Source organism: Lepidochelys kempii, chromosome 5, assembly GCF_965140265.1.
Source record: "Lepidochelys kempii isolate rLepKem1 chromosome 5, rLepKem1.hap2, whole genome shotgun sequence".
In the NCBI taxonomy this organism is placed as follows: domain Eukaryota; kingdom Metazoa; phylum Chordata; order Testudines; family Cheloniidae; genus Lepidochelys; species Lepidochelys kempii.
The window spans coordinates 128,781,776-128,800,919 of NC_133260.1; the positions used below are offsets into that span (position 1 = coordinate 128,781,776).

General features: G+C 39.3%; 1 protein-coding gene across 4 annotated transcripts in view; it reads right to left on the reverse strand.

Annotated features, from left to right (window-relative positions):
- The window catches only part of DGKQ (diacylglycerol kinase theta), a 172,716-nt gene that overhangs the window by 31,811 nt on the left and 121,761 nt on the right, over positions 1–19,144 (reverse strand). For all 4 annotated transcript variants that reach the window (XM_073345802.1, XM_073345805.1, XM_073345803.1 and 1 more), the window contains 7 exons: positions 15,629–15,683; positions 13,287–13,348; positions 12,841–12,991; positions 11,724–11,762; positions 9,782–9,897; positions 1,945–2,096; positions 42–190 (listed from right to left, as the gene is read on the reverse strand). In XM_073345802.1, coding sequence (XP_073201903.1) covers positions 42–190; positions 1,945–2,096; positions 9,782–9,897; positions 11,724–11,762; positions 12,841–12,991; positions 13,287–13,348; positions 15,629–15,683 — 724 coding nt within the window. The remainder of the gene's footprint in view (positions 1–41; positions 191–1,944; positions 2,097–9,781; positions 9,898–11,723; positions 11,763–12,840; positions 12,992–13,286; positions 13,349–15,628; positions 15,684–19,144) is intronic.

Sequence of the window (19,144 nt, forward strand, 5' to 3'; positions counted from 1 at the left end):
CATTCCTCAAATCAACCCTATTCCATACTGTTATTTCTCACCTGTTCCTAAAGGTAAGATGGCTACAGAGGGCTCTGAACAGACAAGGGTGTGTCTGATTTCCTCCAGCGCACCCAGGACCCAACCAACCGTGCCATCGCCACCGCACACCAGCACTCGGAAATAGGGAACTTGAGAGAATGTATGAAATCTTCATTTAAAACAAAAGCATAAGAAATAATATTACACTGTAATGCAGAAAATTAATTAGGCCTTCCACAATATTCTCTTTAAAATAACACAGTAGAGTTCTTAGTAATTATTGCTTTTTCCTTCCCTCGCTTTAGAGTTTCGATTAAGAAAAGCTGATAAAATGGACAATAAAACTTAGAACTATCAGAGGAGTTTTCTGCCTAACAAACTTGAAATTATATTTCTCACTATTTTTCCCCATAGCCAAAGATGGTAGTTGAGTTCTCTCCCACAGGGAATTAACAAGACATAGACACAAAACAGTCTACATTTTTAAAATATGTCTATTTGTGTTTTCATTTACACATCTGTAATTCTGTTAATCACTTGAGATTTCTACCTGGTTTTAAATGGAAGTTTACAACACCATTGTCATTCATGCTGAATGCAATATTTGGTTATGCAGTGTGCATTTCCTTGTCCGCTGGCATATACTGCTAGGACTGCCAAAACCGGAAGGGGGTATTTCTGTACCACTATGGATTTGTAAAAAATGAGACTCTAAATAGGATACCATTTGCACAACACTTTTCAGCCCTACCAATCAAGGCACTTTACAATGGAGTTTAACTTTCTTCCCATTTTACAGATGGAAAACTGAGGCCCAAAGAGGTGAAGTGTCTTGCCCATAGTAACAGAGAAATACTGCAGCCAACAATAGGTTCAATGGTCATAACACTGACAGTCATGCTGTAGGAACTAGCCTAAATGAACCATGGCCCTGACAAAGTTAGAAGACCAGTATTGCTTATTTTTTACTGCCTTTTCATTATGGACTGTTGAACCCACTTGCACTGGATGAAGGTAAAATAATAAAGTTAACCTTCTGAGAGTTTTATTTCAAGGCACTGGAGTCAATTTAGGTAGTACAAAAATAAACAATGTAGTAGGATTTAAAAAAAAACATGTTTTTCCATTATAATAAGCAGGCAATAGTATTACTCATTGGTGACTAAACTGTGTTTTTAAAAGAACGGTAACACATTGCTTTTGTTTTTCCCATCACATTGTTTCTTGCGTCTTAGAAATGGGGTTACCATTTCTGAATGATCAGCTCTTCTTAAATTTCTGCAACTGTAGACAAATTCCAAGAGCAGAAAGAAACATTTATTACACCTTTCTATTACCTGACGTTAAGAATGGTTGGAAATAGTGGCAAAAATTACGACTTGACAGCAGTGTTGCTCAAAGCCCTCTCTTTCCTCCCTTCCTTCTCCATCAATTGTGTTAACCACCAGTAGTTATTTGCATTATGGTGATGTGAACATGCTCCCATCAGGATCTGGACCTTACTGTGCTAGCACTGATAAACACATCAGAAACAATTCTGTCCTCTCCTCTTTCTGAAACATGAACGTTTTCCATTTGTTTTTAAAATAAGGACCACTATTTCTAAGAGCGGCCCTGCAGTATAATTCTCAGACATGCAATACAGGAGTAAATAAAATGAGTTGGAGGAAATTTTAGTGTGTGTGTGTGTGTGTGTGTGTGTGTGTGTGTGTGTGTGTGTGTGTGTGTGTGTGTGTGTGTGTGTGTGTGTGTGTGTGTGTGTGTGTGTGTGTGTGTGTGTGTGTGTGTGTGTGAGAGAGAGAGAGAGAGAGAGAGAGAGAGAGAGAGAGAGAGAGTGAGTGAGAGATCTAACAAGTATCAGTAAATTACAATTTTGGTGATACTATTCCATTAACTAAAGAACTACTTTGATAAAAGATTTACCCAGGCAGTGGACCTCCATTAGTGAGTTCAAAAACCTGATGAGGATTTAGCAGTTTTCTAAAACTGTAGAGTAGATCTCGGCCTTTCAGACCTCCACTTTTGGGATTCACAAACACAAGTAGTGGACAGCAGTTCTGTGGTAGCTTGGTATGCTGGAAGATGCAAAGAGGTGTTAGAACAAATGTGTACATGTTAGATTATTACAGTATTCCAAGAATATCCACTCAGTCCTTTAGTAAAAACCCCACAATCAACAGGTAATAGTGTAGCTTGAGTGCATATTTGATTTTGCCTTTTGGAACAGTGAAGTATAGTTAGTTTGGCCATGTGGTAAAAATTAAGACATTACATGACAATATTTCCAAGGTATGCATATCAGGATCAGTTTCTATTGACTTTAAAAGAACCATTTCAATAATCTGATTCCATTGGATTCAAACAGCAAAGCCTATCCACTGGGGCTATAAATACTCCCCCCCCCCCCCCCAAAAAAAGTCATAAATGGCCCTGTATGGAGCCTGAAGGCCTGTCTAGGAAAACAGCAATTGCCAGACTGGATCACAGTCGTGATCCAACTAATACAGCATCCTGTCTCCAAGAGTGGTCTGTGCCAGATGCTTCAGAGGAAGGTGCAAGAAACCTGAACTGGGTGGAGCTAGGGAATGACCTACCAAACAGGAAATATTTTTCCTCAGCCCCATCAGTGACAGACTGGCTCGTGCCATGAAGCATGAGGTTTATTATCCCATACAAATTCGGGGGATTTTTTGGGGTTTTTTCCCCTTGATAATGTAACTGTTACATTAGGCTCCAGGCCTCTCTTGCCACGAAGCCCATGGAGCCTCCGCTGCCTGTCAGTGTAGTCTTGAAACGTAAAGGTCTGTCACACTGTTGCCCTGGATTTGAGGGGAGTGTATACCCCAGAATGCGATCAAGCTAATTGCGACCATATTATGTGCATTCAGCCACCCTGAGTTAATGAAATAGAACACCACATAGTTAAGAGTTAATTTGGAGACAAGCATTTAGAAGCAAGGTCATATCTAGCTAGCAGTTTCTGCTAATCAAAATGGGAGGAGGAAACAGACAAGTAAATAACTGAGACTGAAAACTTGGTGGTTGGAAAACCTTGAGTCTAGAAGCCTCTGATATTAAAAGTTTATTGAAAGTTAGAAAAGTGATGACACAGTAGGGGTCATTAAGGCCTCTGTGTTTTGTAGAAGTTAGTTCTAAAGGATTAGCTAATTGAGTGTACTTTGGAGGAGTCCTCTGAAGCCATCTTAAGAGATGTTTTTTCTTAACACCCTTTCTCCCTGGTTGGTGAGCAACTGGCAATACCGTTCCAGATGTTAGGTAAATATCTGGGATGTTCTAAACCTACCGCTTATGTCTGTGTGTGTTTAAATCTAATAAACTGCAGTGTTAGATAGAGTACATTTACTTGCATGAATCTTATCAGACAGAATTGCTGTGTTCCTGTTGATTTATTCCTAACACCGCCTGGAGTGAAATAGTTAAGTTGCCCCGGTTGGGGGTTGACAACCCCAGGTAACAGCACCAAATAGTAATCCAGGAAAACAGAGGGGGCATGACGCATGCCACTAAAATCTACCCTTCTGATTCTGACCCTTGAAAGCCTGAACAGTCATGACTAAAAAGGTCCAGTGATCCTGATCCCCACAAAAGCCAAGTGCCATCGCACAAGCTATCAAATCACTACTATGAACAGAATTTAATAATAAACACTGGGGAAGTTTTAAATGAGCCCTGATCTGCCTCTCTCTGACTTTGTCAGTACCCCTACACCTAACCACTGAAAGGAACGGACTGGAGTAGCTGGGGCCACATCTCTCTTATAACCTCAGCCTCAAGTATTCAGTGCTGTGAGCGTGTGGTCACGTGACCTCATCTGGCACTACTTTCACCAGAGCTCCCAAAGCTCAGAGGGGCGGGGGTGGGTATCCTTCCAGAAACCACCCCGAAAGAAGAACACTTCCCTGCATTGTGGGCGCTGGACCCACTAGGCCGTTTCTGGGATAAGGTAAACATATTGTGCAGAAGCAGCACACAGGGCTTCACTGGAAGTCGGTAAGGAACAGATGCCAGAAGTATGGTATTGGATCTCTTTTAAAGCTGTTCTCAAACGATTGGACGAACATCAGGAAATGCCAAGCTCCCCTCTTTTTGTTTCCTGCAGCCAGGCATTACAGAAGAACGGCCTCCATAGAGATACAAAGAAAAGGTGCTTCTTTATTTCTCTATCAGGCATTTTCAAGTGAGAGTCTCCAAACCCAAGTGTTGGTGGTGACCCTTTATCCATGGCCAGGGGCATTCACCAGCGGGAGAGCATTCGGAGAACAGCAGTTTGGCAAGAGGCTGGAAGGAACGATTTATGAGGAAAAATAAAAAGAACTAAAATATCAGTAGTTCGGCTAAGCAGTGATTAAGGGGATCATGATGACAGACTACAAACATTGAAGGGTATCTACACCTAGGAAGGGGAGAAACTAGTGCCCACATAATATGGGGATTGTTCCCTACTTGTCGTTACAATGGAGTGTAACTAAGGGTAACGAGATAAAACCAAGATATGGAAGATGTAAGCTGAATATGAGGAAATACTTCCTGATACAGAGATATGTTTGCCAAGATTTTCACAAGCGAATAATGACTTTGGGTGTCCCAATTTTTGAGTTCCTAACCTGAGATATCTTACAGGTGCTGGTTTTCAGAAAGCACAGAGCACCTGCACTCTGAAAATCAGGCCTTTTAAGATGTCTCAAATCACTTATCACTATGAAAATGTTTGTCTTTAGCATATTAGTCTCCAAAGAGATCCTCCGGGCCATAGCCCCTTTCACTTGGGACTTGGAAAAGTAGAATGGACAAAACGCTGGAAACACTGCTACAGTAAAAATCTTGCACTGGCAGGGAGAGAGCTTTTCTACCTACAGCTTCTAAGGTTCTAGTGGGTAATAAGAGAAAACAGCCAACTTGAGCTGTAACAGTTTGAGAGTTTATGCTATAAATATGCAAATAAGGACAATTTAGGCTATCAAAGTTTAAAAACAGATACAAGACTTAAAAGTCTGGGAGCATTATCCAGCTGCTTATCTGGGGCAGCAAATGGCAAAATTACTTCTCTTCGTCCCAGAAGTCATGTATGACAATACTATTGGGTACATCGTGAAAATTGGTTAGCTTTGAATGTAAGCGGAGCAGACAGGGAAAGGTTCCCACTTTACAGAACAACAATGAAGCTAACTAAGAAATGCTGTGAGGGAGAAAAGAAAAGAGATGTCAAAGGATTATATGTGAATACACAGGAATCTGTCATATTTTATCAATACTCCAGCTAAGGGTTCAGGAAGGATGCATTGTCAAAGCTTCATTTTCAGTCTTTTAAAACTTTCTCCACAAGATGGGTTGGTTTTTGTTTTTTTGGAGGGGGTGGGAAGGGCTCTGATAGTTCTGACGTTTGGTCTCAAGCCCAGAAAAAATTAAAAAATAATCTTAAAAATGTATTTTGCTGCTTGACTTATCCAAATGTGAGGGGAAAGCTTTGACAAGTGTTAAAAGGATATTTCAGACACTTTCTCTGCTTTATAGCTGAAAACTTTAAAACACTACAAACTAGTCAAGTACCTCATGTCGAATGATGATGAGAACTTTTGCTTTTAATTTTTCTTCTCAAGAAATCTGTTTTTAAAATATATTGTGGGCATTTAAAAACAGCGTCAGAAGCATGTGTTTTCTATTATTTCCCTTAATTTTAGAGATCAATACAGAATTTGGTTTTAAATGTGCTCATTCAAACATTTCCTGAAAGCCTGCTTGAAAGTCCACCGAAACAGGTGTCTTACCACTGATTGCTATGAGCTTCAGATCAAGTCCTACATGCTTAATCAAAAACACGTTTACAGTTTGGAAAGGACCTTGCAATCTTGCTTAAACAGAGATGATATAATCATGTACCCTCTATCAAACTTTTCTTTAATGTTTCTACTTATACACAAAATGCTTTTTTATAAACAGAAAAAACATTGGTACAATACATTAAATAAGAAGACAATAACGATAAAAGTACATATATTTGCACATCATGGGGTGAAAAATTCTGCATTACAGGAAGTCGCAGGGACAGCGGCTGTACTACAAAAAGGAATTATAAGTGGTAATATGACAGCTAGAGAGTGAATTATTTTTTTGATTGTCCTACCACCTTTGGATGCATGCTTACCTTGCTCAAGAGGATTCCTCATTACCACTGGTAATTCTTTATCAGATACTAATTTGGAGCTCAATTCTACAGAAATGCTTAAATAGCAGAATCCTGTAAGGGAAGAAACTTTAAGTGTGTTCGGCATAATGCTTAATTTGTTCTTAATCCTACAATTTGCAGTAAAGTTAAGCAGGACAGTGCCAAACTCCTATTTGTAAGAGACAAAGCAGCTTCATTTAGAAGACTGTTCTCCTTTGCGTGGGGACTAAATAATTCCGTGCAAACTGGTTACCCTGGTCAGTACAGGGAAGAACAGCTTCACCAGCTTCTAAGAGGTACGTGTCTCCTTTTGTTATTGGTGCAGATGACTGTGCACTGGTCATGCTGGCATTGCAGAATTTTTTTTAATCTCCTAGTGAAGGCCAAACGGGAAAATATGAATACGATTCGTTACTTTGTAGAATGGAATGTGTGACTCACACAGTCTTGTGTAGGATAGTTTTTTCTTTATCCTGACTTTGGTATGATGATTGAAAAGTGAAATCTGCAGAGGGGTTTTGCATTGGCTGGTTTTTAGTCAGAAATTTATTCCTTATCCCCCAAAGATAGCTGGAGGGGCATGATTTACATGCTGTGGCCGACACCACAAGTTGTTTTATTTGTCAGGATTAGTAGGCTGTAGTTTTGTGCTGTGACAGAGTTGTTATTCATCCTAATCCCATTTCTGCTGAATAGCAGGCACAGCCATGTCTGGTGGCAGCAGAATGGAATGCTTAAACAGTAAATGAATATAAAGTGTTCTGTGCTGCAAACTGTATCCATTTTTTCCAGTGGGAGCAGTTTTTACCCAGGAGATGCAGACCAGAAAACGCAGCTCTGCAATCAAAGAAGGCATTTACGCATGTATGCTCTGCAGCAGCTCTGTGTGAAAGGTACTTAGGATTCCCAGAGTTTGGATCCCCATCTCCCTGAGTCCAGGTAAGAGGGGTAGTCTTAGCATATTGTAACTTTCACGTAATTCTTTATACTTACAGGTCAGTAACACCAGGGCCTGACAAGAGGCTGTGTACAGGTTTGTATATATTTTTGTAATGTTGCAATGGGATGGGGGGGCTAGAATGGACCCGCTGCAATAATTTGACTATGAGGGGAGTTATTACTGCCTCTGCTCTCCAGGATGGCCAAATTCTGCTGGTGAACACATTTGTCTAAACATTTACCACAATTTATGACTCAACACATATTTTTAGGTCAAACTGGCTGCTATTCATTTTATTTCCTTGCCTAGGATCACACTTCAGCCACGATTCCTTATCCCCTCTCTAAATTTGTTTTTTAAAGAATTATTTGTCAACACAACAAAATCATATTCAACTAGTTTAAGATTTTAGTTTGCACGCAGGTCCAGCAATTCGGGGTTCAGGTATTCATAGCACAAGGGAAAATAATCCCATTTAAAGCGACAGAAACTGAATTTGATATTTGTTGATTATCCTTATTATTAACATGTATACTTCAGTCGTACCTACAAAGCCCCATCAGGAGCGGGGCCTAAGCGCTGTGCAAACATAAGATGCTACTGCCACTATAGCGCCCTGTAAAAACCTGGCCTTGAGATGGACTGCTGATGTCTTCTCATTTGCTCAGAATTTATTGGAGAGACTAACAATAGACACTGACTACAGACATAGAAATAGCTGCAGTGCTGAGGATGTCAACACATCTCTGGAAAGAGGATGTGTTATATCATTTGTATGCCCTCTGATGGCTCTGCAGAAAATGATCATGCCACATTTTTTTAATCTAGGTCCTACATCAATTATGCTGTTTTAAAATAACCTCACTGAACTGCTTTCCCCCACCTCACCCCAATAGCTCATTCGAACCTGAAAGCTATTACAAATTAAAAACATTTTTAGGAATATTTATTTGGTGGCATAAAGAGGATAACATGCTGTCCTTTTCAAATCAATTGATATTTTCTGAGATTACTTGCAGATTGGAGCAGAAAAGTTATTGGTCAATCAGTACAGTTTAGGAATAAAACACTTCCGTAGAGTCACAGATTTTAAGACCAGAACAGGATCATCTATTCTAACCTCCTGCACAACACAGGCCAGGGAATTTAACCAAATGATTCCTGCTTCTAGCCCACAACTTCTGCTTGAGCACATCTTTTAGAAAGACAACCAATCCTCTTTTAAAGACTTCAAGTGATGAAGAATTCACCAGATCACTTCATTAAGCATACTTCACTGAAGTTTATTCAATTAAGGATATTAAACTGTAACAAAGTAAATGACTTATGTCATAACTTTACCATAGAACTCTCACTTTGCCTGGCTTAAAAAGCACAGCATTGAGTTAACTCTCTTCCATTTCTCTTTCAGGCAGGGCCCTTTAAAAAAACCTCTCCAGAGCCGATCCTAAGTACCAGTCAGAGGTGCCACAAAACAGCACATGATGCATCTTCCTCTCAGGAAAAGCGTCTAGCCTTCTGCATTGCCAGCCTCTATTGCCTGGCCAGGGAAGAGCAAAGAAACAGACTCTTTGCAAGGTGACATATTTCAATGGCTTTAACGAAAGATTGCAGCTTCATCTTAACCTACTTTTTGTACTATTTACTGGAATGCTAGAGAGGTCAGCTAATGAGTACAGATTAACTTAGTATGCAATTACAGTTTAAATATTTGTTGATGTGATTAGTTCTAGATATAAAAAAGAAGGTGATTTCACCTGCAATCAGAGCTCGGAATGACCTCTGCATGTTTACAGCCATTGGCAGGCTGCACAGTCAGCCATCCCATGAGTAAGAACATGTAGAGGTCACTCAAAGGAGGAACAAGGTGTATGTCTACAACGCAATTAGACACCCGCAGCTGGCCCCTGCCAGCAGACCCAGGCTCATGGGGCTTAGGCTAACGGGCTGTTTAATTGCGGTGTAGATGTTTAGGCTTGGGCTGCAGCCCAAGCTCTGGGACCCCCCACCGTGCAGTGTCCTAGAGCCCAGACTTACCCTAAGATTCCTTGGCCCTCTTGTTCCTCCCTCAGGAGGGAGAGGGTGACCAGACTCCTCCTGGGAGGCAGCCCAACAATACAGTATACAGGATATAAGTTGGTAAACATGCATGTGCACTCCCTCCCCTCCCCCAAACAAGGGAATTCAGCCACTCAGCAAAGGCGAGATCAACCAAGAGTAGGCGGGTCTATCCCAGAACTACCAAGGTTAAACACTGAAGTAACTTTGGTATAGATGCTACAGCAAATTGCTATTCAAAGTAAAGGGATTCCATTAAATTTTAGCGATAGTGGAAAGAATATAGGGAAAAGAATTAAAATAGCTTTTCGCTCCTTTATAGCTTTGTAACTACACTCACATCACCGTTCAGCACTTCACGATCAGTATCAATGAAACAAGCAGCCATTCATACACAGATGCACATCAGGGAAAGAAAATGCAGGCTCTCTCTCTATTCTTTATCATAATGTTTACAAAAGCTCAATTTCAGTCTATTTTTGTCCACCCGTCCCTTCAAAGACTGAACAATTTTCCCTCCTCTCTCTCCGAATAGAGCCTGGCTTTTTCTTACACAGGATGTAACCTAAAGATCTTACCAGAACTTCGGGAATCACAGTGGCAGTAAGCTGTTTGTCATTGACCATTGTATCTTTAGCTAGCATATATATTCTTTCAGCTTCAGAAAAACAAGACATTTCAAGTACAACAGCACCTGTAACAAATGTATTTAAGTGATTCTTTAGTTGCAAATAAACTATCTTAATATGAAGTTAGGGTAAGGGGAAAAAAAAGATTACCATGAAAGAAAATTGTTTTATGGTACTTAAGAAAATATAAGAAAGTCATCCACTACAATAAACTGGTTACCAATAATGCAAAGTACTATTTGTATTTAATTCAAAAACCGATCAACACAGAAAACAAAGGGAAAACCAAACCAAACCACCCGGGAACATTATTGAGAAAGACCTGCACTAAGTAGCGCTGGGCAAAACTGCCGGGGTGTTACAAAAATCAGAGTGGTCAGAGAAATCATATAAAAGGAGCTTCATTATCTGAGCCAGTTGGGAAAAAATCCATCTAGTAGGGGGAAAATATTCAGGCAAAAGAAATCAGATATTTAGTGCGAACGAAATATTGGAACCAATAATGCCAAACAAAACGAGGAAGGACCATGGATAACAGGTTAGATAGGAGCTTGCAATATAGTATAGTGGCTAAAAGGAAACAAAAATATCAATGGAATTTTGGCTGTTTCCTAAGAACCATCATACCATGGTCCAGGAAGGTATGATTCCCAGCTAGGGCTTCGCACGCTGTTGGTGAGAGTCGCAGAAATAGAAAAATATTAAAGGAACCGAACAGACTTCAAACAGCAATAAAAATGATTACATGGATTAATTCATGGGCAGAGATCTCTGTAAAACACATACATGTAAACTGGATTTAAAATAAACTCTGGGTAAGAGGAGGATCATAATCTACAATTCTTTTCCATGCTGCAAATACAAATAAGGAAAAGGAGTTGTTCAAAAACATCCCAGGGGGTTCCAATGGCCTTTATGAGGAAAAACATCAGTGTTTACCAGCCACACAGGGATATAGCTGGTACATCAGCAGGAAACACAGGCTTTTTGGTATGGATTAATGGAATGCAACTGGGCAAAGGAGTATCTAAACAGGATATCAGGAACATTTTCTGAAGATTATTCCCAAATTAAGTCACAGACGCCTCACTAATGCAGTCATTTGAAATTGAGACTGGACAATGCATTTGAAAATAAGCTTTTATGAATCATCATTTGTTGGAAGATGGATAAAAGATAAAGAAAGTCTTTTCTATTTCATTGCTGATGATACTAAGAATACAGATGTGTAGCGGTCAGGTTGCAGCACTCCTGGTGCTAAATATTCTAGTGGTTTTGGAGGTGTTTCTTACTTCCCCAATTTCCTTCACACCAGGATGAAATAAACCTCATTCTTTAACACCAGTAGCAAAGCAACATCTCAAAAAAAAACCATGTGTGTTCAGTGGAAGAGTATCTAAAAAACGAAAGTAAGAATTTTCCAAAGGTAACAGATTAGCCTCATCACCTCCAGTGTACTTATTAAAACCAAAATGCTGGATCTATGAAACACTGACCTTGAAATTTCATTTTGTTAAGTTTAACAACAGAAACAAATTCTAATATCTTATTTTTTAAAAGAACAAAATGAGAATAGGATATACAGTATTGCCTGCAACAACTGACTCTTTTAGCTGCTCAGAATTACCATTCAAAACTCACTTTTAACAGACAGAACTTCATCACATTCATATGAGGCATGAAGCCACCTTATGAAAAAGAAGGTTCTAATAAAATATATTGGGGCTTATATAAATATGCTACTATGTTTTACATCTGATTTTTAAAGACTTTTTGTTGAGATAAGATCTCTAATACATTCATTCATCTTCGAGCTTTTAGCATGTGACTGAATTTCGGAGGTTGGTATGTTTTTACAATAGTGAACTCAGTTTAAACGTTAGAGGCTTACCTTGCATTGAGTAAACATGACTCAAAGAAAGCAGATTTGCTGCAAAGATTAGAAGAGAATGTACTTCAGACTTGGGTAGATGAACAGTAAATATTAAAAGCACTGATTTCAAATCAAAAACTTTTAAAATCGCAAAAAACAAACAGCATCCCCAACTAACACTTTCTCTCTTCCAAAGTCACGTTAAACTTTGGTGGTTGTTTTTTAAACTTTGTACAAGTAGAAGACACATTCCCCATGGTGTTTAACTTTGAAAAGTAAAAGCTACATGAGACTACGAAAAGATACATTTGTTTACTGTAGAAAGGTACAAAGTGAATTTTCAGTAGCATAGAGTATATTAGTTGTAATAAAGACAAAACTGTTAAATGTACTCACCCCTTTTCACTTCTGAATTAAATTGTGTTTCCACAATTTGAATTCATATGTCTTGTCTGCCATATGACAGGTACCGTTAATGTATCTGTTAACGTCACTAAATTTACCTTCTTAACGGAAGTTAAATCCCAAGTAGTATTCTTGGGGAACGAATAATATAATCTTACATATTCTTTGATAAAAAAAAAAAAACCTGACTTTCAGCTGGTTACTTTCAGAGAGAATGCACTCATTTAGAATTCACCTGTGTTGTTTAAACAGAAAGTAATAGTACTTTTAGAAAAATGGCTAAAAAGGTCAGTGTAACCAAGTATATATAAAGGCGACCCAAATGCCTTACTAACTATCCTCTTAAACAAAAAGCAAGCTGTCACATACATTTTTATTTCTTACACAGAACTGTCAGCATGTTAAGATACATAGAGCCCTGCGCAGATACAAAATTTGTATCCGCATCATAGCCCCAAAAATGACCCGCAGATATAAAGTGGATATCTGTGGATTTGCAGAGCTCTAAAGATAAAACCAGAGGGAAAATGTCACTATTTCAGATAAAATGTAACAAGAAAAAAAATGGTGATCTTTGCAAGACTACATTTGCCAACAAAGAGGTCACAAACATACATAAGCAAAATTGGAAGAGAAGGAACACAATTTTATTATAGCATGTTATTCTATACATAGGAATAGACAGTGAAATTAAGGATTTGTAGTACAAAGATAACACTATTTGACTTACTTTTGATAGCTAAGTCATCCTTGAGGATGTTAGTGTATTCTTCAGCAGAGAGTTGAGGTGGCAAGCCACCCACAAACAAATTTACCCGCACGACAGATTTATTATTTTCTACAATGTAAAATCTTGTTTGAGTCATCTGACGTATTGAAGTCTAGAATAAAGAAATCAGAACTAATCATGCTACAACACGTTATATAGTAGGAGAAAACACACAATGTCATAAAAAAAAATCGATGTAGCTCTGAAGCAATGCCAGTCACAACCAGAACTTTGTGCTCGGAAAGAATGACAAATTACAAAACCTTATGCTCCAAAACCTGACTGTTCTGTTTATGAGCCTATATAGATGCTATAGCTCCTCAGTTTAATGAAAATTAAAATTATCCAGAAATTGAGAAAAAAAATTCCCCCGACAAATCAGATTGATTATTTCTTTATTTGTTTACCTTTCTTATGTCTTTAAGTCTGCTAAGGATCATCTCCTGGTCATCCAGCACCATTCGCTGCACTAGAGAAATAAAAGCAATGATAGTGTTTTTCTTTAAAAAGTCTGAATTATTACATAACTCAAATAAAAAGCAAAAGCAAATAAAAATGACTATTTTAGGGAAATTAATGCCTTGACCTATGTTTTACCACTTTCTTTAATATTAAATACAAGTAGAAATATGAAAACACAAGCTACAAGGCATATTCAGCAGCAAAACTCTGAAGAGGCTTTAAATTGCACTACTGTTAATTTGCACAAAGCTTTTAAGTACCCTTCTGGACCCACACCCTTAAAATATATATTTATTTTAAGGATAGTAACATTTTGCAGCAAGCAGATGACTGGGAAAAACATGATTCATCCTGACAGATAAAGAAGAAAACACTAACCACGACATTTTAATACATTACCATTGTGGCAAACAGATGCACGGGTTATGCATGACCCTAAACAATAGCCCTTTTGCTCTACTGCTGCAAAACCAAATCATCAGCAAAAGGAACATACAAAACATAAACCCCATTCCCAGGGCTCTGTGATGAAATAATTTGACAAAGTCTTTGATTTTTGATTAAATAATTCATTATGGTTATAAAGGAAACAAGGGAAGGTTACAATCACATGTTAAAACTCTACTTAAGTATTTCTGTGGCCTACATCACAAGAGTATTCGAGTGCTTCACACGCTTTAATTTATCCTGCCACTGTACAGATTGGGAACTGGAATATGGAGTGTGAGAAACACGTTGGGCAAGTCACTTAGGGTCCGTCTCCACTGAAAATAAAAGGTGTGTTTCAAACTCTGGTTCGCTAACTCTGGTAATACAGCAGTAAAGACAGCACCTCCGCTTCTAACTCGGGTTAAAAGCACGAGTTCAATCCCAGGCACCCCTTGCTGTATCTCTATGCAGCAAAGCGACGCATGGGCTGGCTTCTCAGAGCTTGCTTGACTCCAGCTAGTGCAACTAGTGAGAGCAGTGAAGGCAGTGAATCGTGGGCTTCAGCTCAGGCTAGTGAGCCAAGTGCATAGCCAGGATCCATGCCGGGCTGGTACTACATGCACTGAAGCCAGCACTGGGATGTCTTCACTACTATTGCTAGCTACCCACACAAGCTGGATTCAAGATAGCTTGGGTAGGCTAGGCCATGCGCAGCTCTGTAGACCTAACCCTAGGGGCTTTAACTCGAGCTGCTAACCTGAATGCTGTGTCTTCCCTGCTACTTTAATCCACATTAAGAACACCTTTTTTTGCAGTGTAGACACATCCTTAGCTCCTTGCTCAACCACAGAGTTCCTGCAGGACTGGGCTGAACCCAGATCGAGAGTCCCAGTCTAGCTTCTCCACCACCAGGCCGTCCCTTCAACCAGAGCAACACAGCCACTACAGGGACCCGAGCATCCGGCCCTACGTGTTCCTGAAAGGTGCTTTGATATCCCTGAACTCAGATTCTTGTTTTATTCATGGAATAGATACAGCAGCACCCAAAAGCTTCTCTGCACTGGATCACTGTGTGTGATCTGCTTTAATAACAAAAAGTTATTGACCCCAATTAAATAACAGCTGCCATCAAAGGGTATCTCCCAAAAAAACAGTCCTTTTCATCAGTGGGTTAGTATGCATCAGAAAACAAGACAGCTAGGTGAAATTTCTCATGCAAATAATTTTTTCCACTAAAAAAATGCAGATTAGTGTCAACCAAAACAATTAACAAATTCAGGTCAGTTTTGGCAAATTGTTTCAGTCAAATAAAAATTTTCAGTAACTTCTATACAGTTTGTTTCAGCATTTCTGAAATATGTTTCAACTTTTCGTTTTGGAATTTCACTATTTTCTTTAAAAAAATTAAAGCCTTCAAAAACAAAACTTTCAACCCAAAACTATTTTTTCAACTTTTGCTTTTCGTCGGGGGGCAGGGAAAAAAAACAAAACAAAACTCCATTTTGGTTCAACTTGAACTGATTTCTGCCCTCCCCCCGCTGTGATTTTTTGGTTTGGCCACTAACCTGAAAAATCTCATATTTGCACATCTCTTCGGAAAACACAACCTTGACATATGCTTTCTTTTAGTACAAAGAAGGAAGAGTAAAGTACTATACAAAAAATCTATGGTGACAATTTAAAAAAAAAGGCATTTCTGATTCAATATTTCAACATTTTTCAGCATAATTATACACCAAGTATCTATCAGTTATTGAGGGATCAACTGTAAAAATTAAATATGGATGCATTAAAATTAAAATACATAAATGCATACTACAGGACTCAACTATGGAAAAGCAAATAACTCTTGATTTACCTTGCTTACTGCCCATAAGTACTTCTAGAAGTTTGAAATTCTGGAGGCATTCCGTCTGCCAAGAGACAACACATTTAGATGTACGTTGTAATAGGTGATACATTTGCCATAGTTTTGTATTCTTTTAGTAGTTACATTATAATATTAACAGGCACAAGAAAATTAAATACCTTAAATTAAATTGAGACCCAAGCTGGGTGAGGCAATATCTTTTACTGGACCGCTTCTTTTGGTGGAAGAGGGAAGCTTTCAAGCTCCACAGAGCTCTTCTTCAGGTCAAAGCCTCAAGAAGAGCTCTGTGGAGCTCAAAAGTTTGTCTTTTTCTACCAACAGAAGAAAACCACAATGGAAGATACTGAATTGTACTTTTCCTTCTCTGGAAAAACCTTCCCTTTCCATTTCCATTGTCTCTCCCACACAAAGCCTCAAACTTCCCCATTTCTTAGCTAACCAACGCAACCCATAAATCAACTGGAGAGAGAGCTGCTGAACAGCACAGTTAACTCTCCCCGCTCAGCAGCTGGTGGGGCTATTAACACATATCCACACAGATGATCTTGCCAAAGGGAGCAGAAAGGGAAATGGAACACAGCTCTCCCAAATGGCAATGAGAACACTGGCCTATCAGGCCAACCAGTGGAAGTAGACTTCACTAACAAGGTATATTAATTATTTAACAGCTATTGACACCACAGATCCATACTCTTGGGAGCAAAACACTACTGCATGAACATGGGACTGTTTAAAGTCTTGACACATTAGGACGGGGGAGGAGGAGGAATCTTATCTACATACCCCTTAGTCCTTGCCTAGAATCATTCATTCAGAATAGAAGAGAAACACCCCATACTACTCACTTCAGACACACACACCAGAATGGGCAGCTAAAAACCTGAATATCAGATTAAAACAGCTGGTATCCTTACTATTAAAGAATTTAATAATATGATTGTCCAACACTGCCCTAGATACATCTGCTACACGGGACTGGTGAAAGCATACATTCAGTGTTACCATTACTCTAGTGGAATAGCTCATGAGACTTTGGGGACATGATACCTTTCTAACAGGTCTTGACTAGGAAGTGACAAAATCCCTAACTAAAATCCCTAGGTTCACTTTTTTTTATTAATTGAGGCTGAGGGCATTTGGAATCTCTCAAAGAAAGACTTCAACATCCACAAGCTTTGGATAATCATCGATCACCAGTTGATGTACAAATGTATCTGCTCTGCTGGATACGAGAAACATTGTACAGGAGGAGCTTTCACATAAGTCAGAATTCCCCCTGCTAAGATGACAGACATTCCTGCCCATAGAAACGTACATGCCACATGTACATAGTGTTTCTAAGTAGCCAAACCAAGAGCTATGTAGAGAGCTATCTCAGAGGATGCATTAGTGTGAATTCCCCACAGTTTCATCAGCTCCAGGGGATGTGATAGCAGCTGCTAACCAGAGAACTACACACTACTGTGAAGGAATTGAGCTTTTGGAAACTAGTAAAGCTGTCAGAATTTTCATTCTAGCTCCAGGACTGCATATTTCCACCAAATAATCACTGAAATGTTGGGCTAGAATGGACCTTGAGAAGTCATCTAGTCCAGCCCCCTGCAGAGAGGCAGGACCAAGTAAACCTAGACCATCCCTGACAAGTCTTTGTCCAAACTGTTCTTAAAAACCTCCAGTGACTTCTTTAAAACACAGCAACACTGTGGGGAAAAAGGGAATTACACTTCAAGACGACGTCAATTGCACACCAATTCCTCACTAGGACAGATCTGATAAAAAAGACAAGAGGGACAGGGAAGCAGATGCAGCGTTGAAGTCGCTGGGCCAACAATTCAATCTCTCAGGGGAAAGAGATTACACATTTTAGTCACACCATCATCGGTTCTATACTAGAAGAGATGTAACGTTAATCTCTAAATCCTTAATGAAGCAGACAAGATTTGCAGAAACTGGCAATATTATATGGTCAGATCATGAACCAGTGGGAGTAATATTTGATAGCTGGGATGGACAGTCAGCAAAAGATAGTTACTCTCTAATTAAATATGGGCTACTTTTGCGGCCGATAAAAATCTCTATACCTCAGATACTCCAGGCTCTGAAGTTATTTGGAAATATCCTGAAGTAGCAGGCTTGCCAAAGATAAGCAAAATTGATAAAGAAACTTTAGATTAAAAAAATAACAGAAGAAGAAATCCTAGAGGCAACAGAAAGTAAGAAAAGTGCTAAAACTCTAGGACCCAATGGCTCTCCAGCTGAATATTACAAGATATTTGAGGAGGCATTCATGGGTCCCTTGAGAAGCACCTAGGGGAGGAACTTCCAGAAACTATGAAAGAAGCTTCTGTGGTGGTTCTCCCTAACAATGGAAAAGACTTTACATTCTGCACTTCCTATACTGCCATATCACTGTTAAAAGATACAATTCCCTTGTTATCATTAGACAGAGAAAGCTTTTGATAGAATAGAATGGAACATTTTGTTTCACATCCTGTCCCAAATGGACTTTGGCCTCCAGTTCCTTTAATGGACAATGCTCTTCACACCAGCCCAAAAGCAGCTTTGCGAGTTAATGGGGTTAAATCCCTGCTTTCAATTGCACAGAGAGACTAGGCAGGGATGTCCATTGTCTCCTTTATTTTTTGCACTGGCTATCAAGCCTTTTGCCCAGAGGATAAGGGACAATGGATCGATCACAGGAATAAATTTTGCAGGACCACATCAGAAAACAGCACAGTGTAAACACTGTTAGCCTACCAGAATTTTACATAAATCCTTTAGCAAAGGCTATTCTATGGGTTTGGAACAGAACTAGAGGCAAAATAATTTCATTTCCCTCGCCAACACCACCCATTGCAAATAATCCGGATCTTAACCCAAATAGAGAACACAGAGAGCTTCAAACATTGAGCATGCTATGGAAAACACCCGGTTGGCCAGCTATTTGTTAAAGCAACTCTTAACTTATTTAGAGATCAAAACTAACTTTAACTGGCCCCCTCTCCCTGGTACCAGTTCTTTCAAGTCAGGCATTATGGTTCTTAACTGTCTAGTTTATACAGAAAGCGAACTTTAATAGATGTGATAGCAACTGGACAATTAGAAAACAAAAAAATTATAACGGACTTATATCAATCTTTGTAAACAGTGTTCCTAACAAAATTTCAGAGACAGAGCTTTCTGCATTGTGGTCTTTTTCTGAGACCCAGAGGTGTCCAAAACGCATATTGGACTTTTCACCTTCTGATCAGAACCCTGAAGAGGTACCATCTCCAAGGGGCTTCACAGCCAAACCTTCTTGAAACAGTAGGGCTTTCAGCCTGCTCTGGAACTCCTTGCATACTCTTGAATCATAGAATATGAGGGTTGGAAGGGACCTCAGGAGGTCATCTAGTCCAACCCCCTGCTCAAAGCAGGACCAATCCCCAACTAAATCATCCCAGTCAGGGCTTTGTCAAGCCTGACCTTAAAAACTTCTAAGGAAGGAGATTCCACCACCTCCCT